At 43.4% G+C, this 12,877-nt stretch overlaps 1 protein-coding gene across 3 annotated transcripts in view; it reads left to right on the top strand.

Annotated features, from left to right (window-relative positions):
• The window catches only part of LOC134524959 (uncharacterized protein CXorf65 homolog), a 59,330-nt gene that overhangs the window by 3,593 nt on the left and 42,860 nt on the right, over window positions 1-12,877 (top strand). For all 3 annotated transcript variants that reach the window (XM_063355302.1, XM_063355301.1, XM_063355303.1), the window contains 2 exons: window positions 207-311; window positions 10,228-10,306. In XM_063355302.1, coding sequence (XP_063211372.1) covers window positions 207-311; window positions 10,228-10,268 — 146 coding nt within the window. In that variant the 3' untranslated portion in view covers window positions 10,269-10,306. The remainder of the gene's footprint in view (window positions 1-206; window positions 312-10,227; window positions 10,307-12,877) is intronic.

The raw sequence follows: 12,877 nt of genomic DNA, 5'->3' as shown, positions 1-12,877 counted from the left end.
TTTAATTTATAGTCAAAATGGGAAGTCTTTCTTTCCATAACTAAAAAATTAAAACTAACTTATTTCTTGTAAGAAGAAAATGCTTGTTAATATCTTTGCATTTTGCATGAAGTACTGGATTCATAGATGACATGGTGCATACCGTGGAACTACAAGAATTACATTTGCTCTTCTCTTATCAGCTCCTTTTTCTCTTCTCTCTGCAGCTAAATTGGGGAAGAGGGAAGATCTGAAAGTGTCACCTACCAGAGTGAAATCCAGAAAATACAGCAAACAAGCAGTCTTGCCTTTGGAAGTTCCATCCACAGAAGGTGAGCCCCTGACCTGGATGAAACGAATGCTTAAACTTTCTTTAGGTCCCCAACACCTATCCATGAGTGTGTTGTGTTTCTATCGCAGGTAAAAAGAGTCATTCACCACAGGGCACCAAGAATAAAACTGTGGCTTCTCCTTCCAAAGAAACTGGGAAACTAATCATGGCAAATGAGAGTTGCTTGGGTACTGAGTTTTGGAGGCAATCGTTATGCTTGTTGGTTTATTCCTTGATGAAACACACGATTTGTTGTTTTTTTTCCCAGAAGCCTGAAATAGTAAATACCTCATTTCTATGAGAAAATAATAGTGTCACTGAGCTAGTTCATGAGTGAATCAGTCTGAAGCCAGGTATGTGTTAAATAACTTTGCTAAATGAAGCCTTGATCCTTGCAGACACTGGGCTTGTATGGTGAATCACAGAAATTGTCAGGACAAGCTGCAGCCCCAGGTTGGTTCATCTTTCACAGAATCATAGAATCTTCAGAGTTGGAAGGGACCTCTAGAGATCATCTAGTCCAACTCCCCTGCTAAAGCAGGATTGCCTAGAGCACATTACTCAGGGCTGCATCCAGGCGAGTCTTGAAAATCTCCAGAGAAGGGGACTCCACAACGTCCCTGGGCAGCCTGTTCCAGTGCTCTGTCACCCTCACTGTAAAGAAGTTTTTCCGTGTATTTGAACGGAACTTCCTATGTTCTAACTTGTGCCCATTGCCCCTTGTCCTGTCACTGGGAACCAATGAAAAGAGTCTGGCACCATCCTCTTTCAACCCACCCTTTAGATACTTGTATGCCATAATAAGGTCTCCCCTCAGCCTTCTCTTCTCCAGGCTAAAGAGTCCCAGCTCTCTCAGCCGTTCCTCATAAGAGAGATGCTCCAGTCCCTCAATCATCCTAGTTGCCCTACGCTGGACTCGCTCCAGTAGTTCCCCGTCCCTCTTGAACTGGGGAGCCCAAAACTGGATGCAGTATTCCAGTTGTGGCCTCACCAGTGCAGAGTAGAGGGGGAGAATGACCTCCTTCGACCTACTGGCCACACTCTTCCCTATGCAGCCCAGGATTCCATTGGCCTTCTTGGCAACAAGGGCACATTGTTGGCTCATGGATAATTTACTGTCTACTAGGAACCCCAGATCCTTCTCCTCAGAACTACTTCCCAGCATGTCCACCCCTAACCTATACTGGTGCTTAGCATTCTTCCTCCCCAGGTGGAGGACCTTGCACTTGCTTTTGTTGAACCTCATTAGGTTCTTCTCTGCCCGGCTCTCCAGCCTGTCCAGGTCACGCTGGATGGCAGCACGGCCCTCCAGAGTGTCAGCCACCCCTCCCAGTTTGATATCATCAGCGAACTTGCTGAGGATACACTCTGTCCCATCATCCAAGTCATTGAAATCTTTAACCCAGTAGTTTTATTTTTGGAATTGCTGAAGTATTCAACTAACACGTCCTTAGTACTTTCATCTCAACTTTTACCTGGCCAACTTCTATAAATAACTTCATAACTCCTTAGGCGGGTCATATCTCCGTGGGATGGACTCTGTCCCATCTTTCACATACCTATTGAATCAGCAGTCCTGCTGGTTTTGTGTGCTAAGTACTTGTACATATGCAGCACAATGAGAAACATATTAAAACTGCATATAAAGTTTTAGATAATCTTGTAAAAGATACAGAGGAACCTTTCTTCTTCAAGGTTCCTCTTAAACAACAAAAAAGGCTGTAAAACATAATTAGTGAGAACATGACTTTTCTCTATACAACACCCAGTGGTATATTGATCTCAGAGAGCTCACGAACAATTTTGAAGTTGGAACACTTGGTTTTATGCAACTCTTTTGTTGCTGAAAATATTTTGAATTAAACAAAAAGATCTCCAAAATGTGTTTTCTAACAGTGGCCCGCAAATAAGTCAGAGGGCTGTTGGGACTTTCCAGTAAGATGTACCCTATATGCTAGTGATGTAGGGACAGTGTACAGTGAAATCCACCTGTGTCTGTTTATGTGAGAACTGCATGACAGTCTTGGATGTATTTAGCTGTTCATGTCGTGAGAAAGTAGTATTCATATTTTCTACAAGGAACCGATGCTCAGGAGATCTCAGTCACCCAGCAGTTCAAATTCCAACTCCGGGCTTTGGAAGTAAAAGCAGCAACTAATTTCTGTTAAATTAAAGGAGGAAGTCTGTGGTTATGGAGACACTGTATTCCTCTGCTTCAAATGCATTCAGTATAACACCTGTTCTGTGTGTGTCATTTGTTCTGACATATTTTAATGCGTACTTGGAATCCAGCAGGTAGCATCTCTTCTCTGTGAGATTTGCAGAAGTACTAAGACACATAATACTTTGATGGTACAGGAACAGTCACCATAGATCATGTTAGTGACTTGCTGCGTTGTTGACTGCAGCTGCAAAAGGCATGAAGCAATGGAGCTGCAAAATGAGATTGTGCTGATACTGGGGAAGTACAGAAGTAATGTCTGCTTTGGATTTGTGGGGATGTAAAATTTGTTGGGACGTGGCAATCTCCCCCTCACCCATCTGTCAGCCGGTGTAAGTTCTGCCAAATCAAAGCCCAAAATAGCAGAAAATGCGCAGTTCTCTGTGAGAAGTCTGCTGCAGTCCATCGCTCCTACACCTTTGAGCAATAAAGCAAAGAATTCCATATATTTTGTAGTTCCAAAACCATGCAAAGTGTACACCTGTGGTATTCTTATTGGGAGAAAAACTGCTAATAAGCCTATTTCTTGGAGTATATTTGCTAAGCCAAACATAGATAAAGTGAAGAATGTGGCGTTAAAAAAGCTGGTGGTTTCCAGGTGCCCAGCTCTTATTAAACTCTACTGGAGAGCCGTTGTGCGTAGGTCTGAAAGGTTGGCCTTTGTAAACAGTGCCAGGGGAGGTACTAGCTGATAACTGGGTTGTGGTCAACAAGGAAGTCAACATGGTGTGTAGGTTGAGGGCCTCTTGTAACACTGGATGTTGAGGCCAGTTGCTCTTTGGCAGCCATAAGAAACAGTGTTTTCAAAAGCAGCTTGCCTGAAGCACCAAGCTCTTTAGGATCCACAAGCTGAGCTATACTGCAATGTTAGAAGGCAGGAAGGGAGAATTACCACAGTCCTACATGTAGATCCTGGGCTAACAGCTTTTTGGAAAAGGGCCAGATAATGAATGTGCTCACAAATGATACCAGGGGAGAGATCAGAGAAAAAAGCGGATATTCGTGGTTTGGTTTTACATTATAACACTACTGCAGAAGTTAGAAATTGGAACTATAAAAAGACGTGGTCCTCTCTTACTATGTGCTGCTGTGAAGTTGGATTTACTCCACTTAGATGAAATTTCAATATATTTTGCTATAGATGACGTCAGGACGTGTGGGGTTTTTTTTGGTCTTGTCAGAGAAGCAAGAGTTAATTTTTTCTTTCCTATTGAAAGAAGTGTTGTATACTAGCTAAACAGTCCTTGAACTCTCTCCTGGAGAAATAATTTTAAATTTTAAGATATGAATGTTCTTGCATCCGTAGTAAGTCCATCAGCGAATGTCCCCCATCAATGATTTACCACCCTAAGGAGTTTTGCTGTAGTGCGTTTACCTGGACTTTGTAGGTCAGCAGTAACTAAGAACGAGGAAGACTTCGTAGTGTTATAAATCCTTTGCTTACCTTGGCTTCTCCACCCTCTCTTAGCAAACTGCAGTTCCAAAACTCATAGCTAAGCTCAGAAAGGAAGTATTTGTGCAGCAGAATTACTTCCCTCAGGTTTTATTATTTTGTGGGTTTTTTTCTTCCCACCACATTCACCTTCTGGACTGGGAGGAAATTTGAGACCAGGTTGTGTAGATCCTGGACTCAAGGAGAAACTCACCTTGTGGAAGAGTTCAATCTCGTCAAGAAGCAAGCTGGATCCAGCTGCAATCTGAACAGGAGGCTGTGCAGCCAAGCGGCTACTTCCCCTCCGAGTTACTGTTCATACTTCGTTGGGTGGTGCTGAGGGGCAGCGGGGGGCAGTTCTCGTGCACCCCAGTTGACCTGCCCTGGTGTGTGTAAATGCTTGTAAAGCAAGCTCAGTTAGCTGGGAACTGGGAGGAGATTTGTCTTGGGAACATTCCGTCTGTTCAGGATGTAATGAACTTTCCTCTAAAGTAGCTCATACCTGGCTATTCCAGACAGAAATGTAGAGTAATTCAAGCCTAATCTAGCAGAGCTGACTTGAACGCTCTGGGAATTTAAAGGAAAATTCATTCCAGCCACAATGAAGAAACTCGTTCTAGCCAGGGCTCTGCTGCTCCCAGGCTGGCAAAGGAGTGGAGAGAGTTAAGACAGAGAAAGCCCTACGCATTTCCCAGAGTGACTGACCCAGACACCTGAAATGAAATAGCAATACAACAGCATTGTGCTTCTGACCTCACATGCAGACTTGTGATCTTTGTGACTTGTTGCTGTGTACTTCTTGGCCTAGTTTGCCATTGCTTTGGCTCTTGCCTGTGTTCATGTCTGCATAGTCTTGTCCTTGTCTTTCTTGTCTTGGTAAGACACTACTTACAAACTGAAATTCTCCTCTCATGAACCAGCCTTTTCTTTTTTCTTTGAGAAAGGAGAAGGCTACAGGGAACTGGTGCTGGAGGCATCTTTAAAATCAAAAATAGCTGTATGTGTATTTTTCTTCCTCTTTCTGTCACATAACCGTAATGCTTCTGCATGGCTGCTTCTTCCTCCCAGCCCTCCCTGCAGGCAGGTAGCAGAACCAAGCTCAAAATCAGATGCAAAGCGTTGCTGTGAGTGGTATCTGAACTTTAACTCTCCCCCTTCCCCGACTCTCTGGCAGCACTTTTGCCCCCAGGAGAGATAAAGGTAGCTTCTTCAGGCTATTGGGCTTTCTGCTTTGGGGAAATTCCCTACTCTTTGTCTTGTGGATCTTATCTACTCTGTTACTCAATGTACTCTGTTTTTTTTTGTGCAGAACTTGTGATACACAGCTGGGCTGTTTCACATAGTGCATCCATTCAGCACACCTTTGCATTCCTCTCTCTGTCCATCTTTCTCCTGGTCTTTATTGCTACCATGTCTCTGCTCTGTGCGTTTCTACACTCTGTTTAGGATTCACAGATCAGGACTGTTCCAGTTCAAATGGACACTCTTTGATTTGCAGACCACTCGGACTGCCATTGAGATTTTGACTTAATGCCTGGGAAACAGACCTAGAGATCAGGTGAGATATGCCAGGAATTCTACCAGAAGTACATTTACTCACATGATAAATGATACTGCTTGTGGGATTTTCATCAGCAGTGAACCATTCAGAGAAGTTACAGAAGGATAACTCAGTTCTCTACTTACTTCCTTTAATTTTCTTCCATCTCCCCGCAGTTCATGTTACTTACCATGTGTTTGTGTCTCTCTCCTTTGTCCTATATTTTCCTAATTCTGTTCTGCTTTTCAGCTTCTTATCGCAGTTATCTTAGCTTCTGAGTGATGGCTTTCTGGTGTTTAATATTTGTGAATCATTAGCATTAGTTCCGTGTGATAAAACTGATGTTCCATATTCTCTCCCTAAGCCTCTGATTGTAATACAGGAGGCAGATAGTTAAGTGTCACAGACTTACCTGAGCCATTTTGCTTCATTTACTTCCCTGCTTAGTGCACAGAGTCTTCATGTGTGCCAGCTGCAGCCGTGAAGGATTCTTCCGTGCTGCTGGAACTTCACCTCTGCTGACTCAGCCAGCGTGACAGGGAGGGACCAGAGAGATGTCGGGGCCTGGGGCAGCAGTGGTACATGGAGGTGAGAGGATGTGCTGGTACCAGCAGAGAAGAGAGAGCGCAATCTGTCTGCGCCTGAGGTCTCTCCTCCTTCCCTGCTGGTACCAGCGCATTCTCCGTATTCCGGTTCAGGCTGGTGCCAGCGTTTTCCTTGTTTTTTTTTTTTTTTTTCCACAAAAAATAATTTGGTTTTCTGCATAGTTAAAACACCAGCTCTTACAGCTGAGGGGCACCTGTTAATGGGAGTCTTTTCAAAGGCATGGCTTTGAGCTGTGTCCCCATTCTGTCCCCATCACAGAGAGGCCAGAAGGGATAGTTACAGGGGAGTCTTTGAGTATGCTGTTGACCAATGTGTCATTGCGACCAGCCTGCCTCACATAATGCAGACTTAAGGCCAATGTATCTAGGGAAAAGAGGAGCTAAGTAAGAGATTCTTGAGGAAAAGAGAGAAGTTTCTTATCTAGAAAATTAATTATCGTTTGGAAAGTTATTTTCCTTTCAGCAAGGGACTATTGTAGGTGTTCAGATGTTTTCGCAAAGATAGATAATGGTGTGTTTTCTTCCTATTCAGTCACTTGTGTAGCAGCCTGATCCTGTAAATCCTTTTTTTCAAGACAGACAAGTAGGTATTGTACTCAAGCAAGATTTTCGAAACTCTGCTGTGCCATTTTTTTGCCACCAAACTGCTTATCCGTGGCAGATCTTCACAGTTTTCAGGTACCTTCTTGAATTCACAAAATAGAGTACAGTAATGCTTCATGCGAGGCCAAGCAGAGGTCCTAGAGTGATGTGGCCATTAAAGCTTTAGTGCTACCTGTGAAAGAAAATAGGAATACTTCCTGAGTATGTAAAGCAAACTGATGCACTGGTCTAAAGGCCAGCAGCAGAGGTTGTTGCTGCACTGTAGGAAGCAAAGTGTGTGGGTATCAGCTGCTCCGTTGGAAAGCCCGCTGTGGGATGGTGAAGCAGTCTTTCAGGGCTTCAGACCTGGCAAAGTGTGATGGCAGAGGAATTTCTGCTTAAGAGGCTGGGCTTATACAAAACAATGTGGTTTTTCTTGTAGTTTCTCAGTTGCATAGCCCCAAAAGTCGTCTCTTTTCCAGTTTTACGAGAGTGGCGGCTGAAGAAGTATGGAGACTATGTAGGGCTCGAACACTGGGACAGAACAGAAGCGCTGAATGACCTGAAGAATTCATAGGCTGGAAAGATAAATAATGCAATGCAATCATTTCCAATATTTTTATGATCAGGATACTTTCAGGTTAGGATATTTCTTGCCTGCTGACAGTAGGTGACTCGTAGATTACCTTTTGCTTTTCCCATTGAAATTACAATGAGATTGGGCCAAATGGTTATTAATCTAACAGTGGGGTTCCACTACAGTGTCCAAAAGGGCCAGTCACAGACTCTTGGAGGGAAATTTGGAGGAACAGAGACTTAGCAATATTTGAGTTGTGTGCAAAGCTTCAAGGCCATGCTATTTGTATTGTAGTTGTTATAAAAATCACTATTCATGTTTAAAAAAGGATCGGTTAAGTTGAGCAGACCTCAGGTACCATGACAGCATATGGGTTTTTAAACTAGCGGGGGAGTGATTTTATGGTTGTCAAACCCACTTAATTCAGTAGAGAAATCTGTTACTGTTTTTACTGGTTTTTATCTTTTCTGCCTATTTTACACCTAACTACGTGTTTCTTGTCCTGAAGAATATTTTATCACGTTTGTCTTAGAAGCTCTTGGGAACAGAGAAAAGCTTCTACTTAATGGCTGTAAGCCGTGCAGGTGCGCGTACTCTGGTTTTGTGCTTGCAGCGCATGGAGTTCGACACATCCCCCGCAGAATTAGGGGCTGCATTTGTTTATTGCCCATCTCTGCAGCACGTGCCACACCTTGCTGCCTCCTCCCGCTGATTGGGAACGGGCTTCGGCGTCCCGTTCCCTTCTTCTAGGAAGTTCTTTGTTCACACTGCATATAAAAATCTATCTTTGTTCAGTTAACCTGGGAAATTCAGGAGTACAAATATGGAAATGTATCCGTTCCAAAGCATATTTATTTAGCAAAAGACGTTACAGAGAAAGGTGCCGGCCGGGGTGGCCGTGGGGGGCGCAGGGCAGCCCACCCTCAGGAGCAGCCCCGCTCCCCCTCGTTTGCGGGCATTGGGCACAGCTGTGTGGGGCTGTTGTCCAGGCACCTGCCGTGTCCCTGGACAGACTCACTCGTGCTGTAACTCTGAGCAGGCAAGGAGTATTTGTCCGCGCTGCTGAAATTGTGCTTTTTGGGTCGTGGTTGTGGTAAGTCCTGAGGCAGAAACTGGGGGGCTTGAGGGGGGGACGGGTGGCAGAGCCTCCTGTGGTGAGGGGAGGCTGCGCTTCACCTCAGTAGGAGACCGGGGAGGCCTGCAGTTCATCCCAGCTTGGGGCCCGTATTTTTCTGCCTACACATGAATTCAGGGAAAAATGGCGGGCAAGTTGTCTTTACCCATGACTAATGCCAGCCATGGGCAGCCACGAGCCACCTGGGGTCGGGATATTTTTCTTGGAAAAGCTGTGGCTTTGCCAGGCTCCGCCATGGCTCGCTGAGGCGCAGACACCCTCAGGCTCAGCTCCTGGAGGTGAGGTACCTTGCTGTTCTTAAACTTTTAATAGTTACGATTTTAAGCTCGCTTTCATAGAAATCTTGCTGCAGGTCTTGTTATCAGTCTGTTTTTCAAGGAAAAGAGCAATGCTTTTTCTCATTTGTTTTGGATTTTTGCTTGAAATATTTATGAAACGCAGGACAGACGGAATTAGTCTTACAGTCTTTTCAGAAAGAATCATTGCCTGTTGCAATTCGTTTTCAGATTAAAGTGGCATTTATTGAAAAACAGTGGTGTTTCAGAGTAGGTTGTTAAATAAAAGACATAGTTCTAGACTTGTTTGGGGGTTTTGTTGCTTTGCTATGTGGTCTACTAGAAAATTCATGTTCATCCTTAAATCCAGCCTACTGTGTTGCTCTGACTGGGCTACTGGGCATTCTTTCTGCTTGAAAATCCTAGCAAAACACTACAAGGGTTTAGCAGCAGCAAACCAGCTAAAGTTGATGCCGTTTGAGCTTTGTTTCCTAAATAACATGCTTAGTAATGTGAGCATTTAAATGATGCCAAATGAGCTTTGAAGATAGCATCTCGCAGGTAACAAATGGTAACTCCTGTTGCTGCGGTGGTTACGATTAGTCTGGAAAATCTGCTAGGTAGATGCGCGCTGCGGATGAGTCCCTTTGCATTTAGCGTTTCTGTGTTTATTTGGTTTTCATTTACGGCCTCAAGTTTTGTGCCTTGAAATTAAAACTCTTCTTTCAGCTTAAAAAATAAGCCTCACTTCACAATGTGGAGTTGAAAGAAACTCAGTTACGGTCTGAGCAAGAAATTGCGTGTCATTATGAATGCAAACTAGTTCGTGCTTTCTGGTGCTGTTACTTGGAATTAGATGGTTTGAGTGATTATAGGGTGTGCAGTGCTGCCAGAAAATATCTGCTCCCAGGGGTTCTTTCACACTGGTGGGTCTGGACTAGTTTTTCAGTCATTGCAAAATAATGTTTTGGAAAAAGTTCACGAACTAACCTGGTTAAAGCGGGTGTAATCAGGCATTACTTAGGAGGCGGTGGTTTTCCTCCGTGAAAATCTCTAGTATCAGAAGAAATTAATGCAGCCAGCTTAACAAAGTCTAGAGTTTTTGTCAGAGGATGGGGCTGGAACAAATCATTGGGGTCTGTGTAAATCAGGATGTCCTAGATTGTGTAATGCTAAAGAAATCTCTGAGACTGTGTCAAGGCCAAAGAGTTGGCGCCATAATCATACTCTGTAAGCTCAATATTGTCTCTCTCCTTATAGCTTATGTATGTGTTTATGTTAAATTACTTTGCTGCGTCACAGACTTGCAGTAAGGCTGTTGAGAATTTGTTACTCTTACGAGTAGCCACCCTAGAGTTCTTTGTATGGGGGTGCACCAGCAGTGATCTTCTGAATTACAAGAATAAATGGACTGTGAGTTGGGTGTGTTTTTCTAGCATTGTTGTGATCGTTTCTGTTTTCAGTAAGTGTTGACACTGTAGTGAGAACAGCAGTTGCCTGCAAATGTTTGCAGGAGAAGATTAATTTCTGTGTTTTCCTTCCTTTTCTAGTGGAGATAAAGGTGGGCCAGCAGTGTCATGGTGTCTGCTGAAGAGGTTCCTTGCAGTAGAGGCGGTGCTGCTGGAAAAGGTAATGAGAACAATTTTCACTGTATAATTTGGCTACAGTTTTTGTTTCAAAACGTGAACCCTGCCTATAAGTTAATGACAGTGAAGACGCTCTCCAGTTCACAGGAATACAAGTCTTCACTGTATCCTTCCGGTCTTCACTGAAATCTTAACATCCCAAGCTCTCTCAAACAGTTATTTAGCTCTTGCATCATACTATGTGGTTGAAAATGTAATACTGAGAATTCCTAGTTGTTAATCATTTTGAGAGGGGTTGAGTATCCTACTTGAGGTATACAAGTATCCTACTTGAGGAAAAGGACCTGGGGGTGTTGGTCAACAGCCAGCTGAATATGAGCCGGCAGTGTGCCCGGGTGGCCAAGAAGGCCAACAGCATCCTGGCTTATATCAGAAATAGGTTGGCCAGCAGGACTGGGGCAGCAACAGTCCCTCTGTACTCAGCACTGGTGAGGACCCACCTCGAAGCTGGTGAGTGGGTCTGGAGTGCAAGCCTTTTGAGGAGCGGCTGAGGGAACTGGGGTTGTTCAGCCTGGAGGAGGCTGAGGGGTAGACTTTCTCACTCTCTACAACTACCTGAAAGGAGGTTGTAGCAAGGTGGGGGTTGGTCTTGTCTCCCAAGTAACAAGTGATAGGATGAGAGGAGATGCCCTCAAGTGCCACCAGGGGAGGTTTAGATTGGATAATAGGAAACAATTCTTCACTGAAAGGGTTTTCAAGCATTGGAACAGGCTGCCCACGGAAATGGTGGAGTCACCATCCCCAGAGGTATTTAAAAGACATGTAGATGCAGCACTTGGGCACGTGGTTTAGTGGTGGTTTTGGCAGTGCTAGTTTAACAGTTGGACTTGATAATCTTAAAGGTCTTTTTCAACCTAGATGATTCTATGAGGTCTACAAACATGATTTACAGGGAAGGGAATGTGCCCTACATATAGTCGTCACTGAAAAGTCTACATGCTGTACTTAGATATTACATGTGTCTATTCCAAAATCAGTTCTGTATTTGAGCATAAGGGAAAATTTAGACTTGCCACACATAAGAACTTTAGCTCTTACACAGTTATGGTAGAAGGTAGGTATTATTATTTGTTACCATCTTGAAGCTTGACTAACCCCAAGATAAATTGCTCTTAACTCTCACTTGTTCAAAATCTGTGCGTTAGGAAGTCTAATATAAAAGCACACTGTCTAACTGTAGTATGAAGTCTTGTTATCAATAAATTTTTGAGCAATATGCTAACATGGACAAGGGACAGACCTCATGATGGAGAAACTCGTACAGTTTGCCTGCCTACATAGCTTTTTGCTTACTGGATTGCACAGCAGGTTTTGCCATCCTTAAATTCTCCCTTCCTCCTTTGCTGCAGAGTAGCACTTTGCCTTAAGCCAGCTCTCCCTTCTCATCTTGTTTGCCTCTTGACCAGAATGCAGGAATTTTCTAGCAACATAGCAGGTGAAAGGGGAAAAGTGTTCAGGTTTTTTGAAGGTGGGAGGGGGAGATAGTGAGAGCTAGTTTAAACTAGACAAAACTCTGCGAAGACGCTGTTGTTAGAAGAAGGAAAAGGAGGTAAAGGAAAGCTGTGAAGTTCAGCGTAATCAGTAGGGACAGCGTAATCAGTAGGGACATCTGACCTGTCTAGTCTGGCTGAGGCTGGAGCAAGAAAGCATGGTTTTGTGTTAAGGAAAGATTTCTCAGTTTACGAGCTAGTAAATTAACTCTTGACGTGCTTGCAACATAGTTGTAGGCAGAAAAGAAACAGTCTGCTTGAAGGTATGTTAACTTACAGTTCAAAATGGGCTTCTCTTCTTTGCATATCTTTGAGTTATTGCTACTCACTTGACTGAGGGAGAGCAATGTTTATTCCTGTTGAGGCTGCAGAACTGACTAAGGGAATTTACAAGTAAGAACTGAGTGTAAGAATTGCATTTTTTTTTTTTTTTTTTTTTTTTTTTTAGTATTTAGCACAGGAGTATTTCTCTTGGTCCATGGCTGTGGTTCCTACATGTTTCCTTCCCCCCTCAAATGATTATAATAATAATGGTACGCATGTAGTAGTAAGAAACCTATGCAAGGTTGAAGGCTCCTTGTAATAAAGACCATGCAAGACTAAATGAAAAAGCAGTACATAGACATGACCAGGAAAGTAAATTATCTTCCTTCCCAGCTATAATACAAAGAGCCTGCCAGTTCACTTTTTCAGATTCTGGATTACAGTGTGTAATTTAACTGAATTTTGTAACATTTTTTTATTCGAGAGCCACTAGAACATGAATGACATGGTGGATAGCTTTAACCTGCTCACAAATGGGATACAAACCACAATGAATGAAATAAATGATGCAGCAGCAAATCTAAGAATTGATCTGTGATACTGCCACTTAAAATCCTATTATGGGATTGGAGGGAGGATGCCTGTGTGTGTATTTGAGTTGCTTCAGTTCTGCAACTGGACTGTATCAGCATCTTTGCCCTTTTCCATGTGAATGTTCTTAATGTTGATGGGTACAGCAATGTTCTCTCAATTTATTGGGTTAAATGAGGCCTGTGTTTGAGGACAGTTCCACATTCACT

Source organism: Chroicocephalus ridibundus, chromosome 18, assembly GCF_963924245.1.
Source record: "Chroicocephalus ridibundus chromosome 18, bChrRid1.1, whole genome shotgun sequence".
NCBI classification, from domain to species: Eukaryota; Metazoa; Chordata; class Aves; order Charadriiformes; family Laridae; genus Chroicocephalus; species Chroicocephalus ridibundus.
Note: the sequence above shows the minus strand (reverse complement) of the source record. Positions and strands in the feature narration are given on the sequence as shown.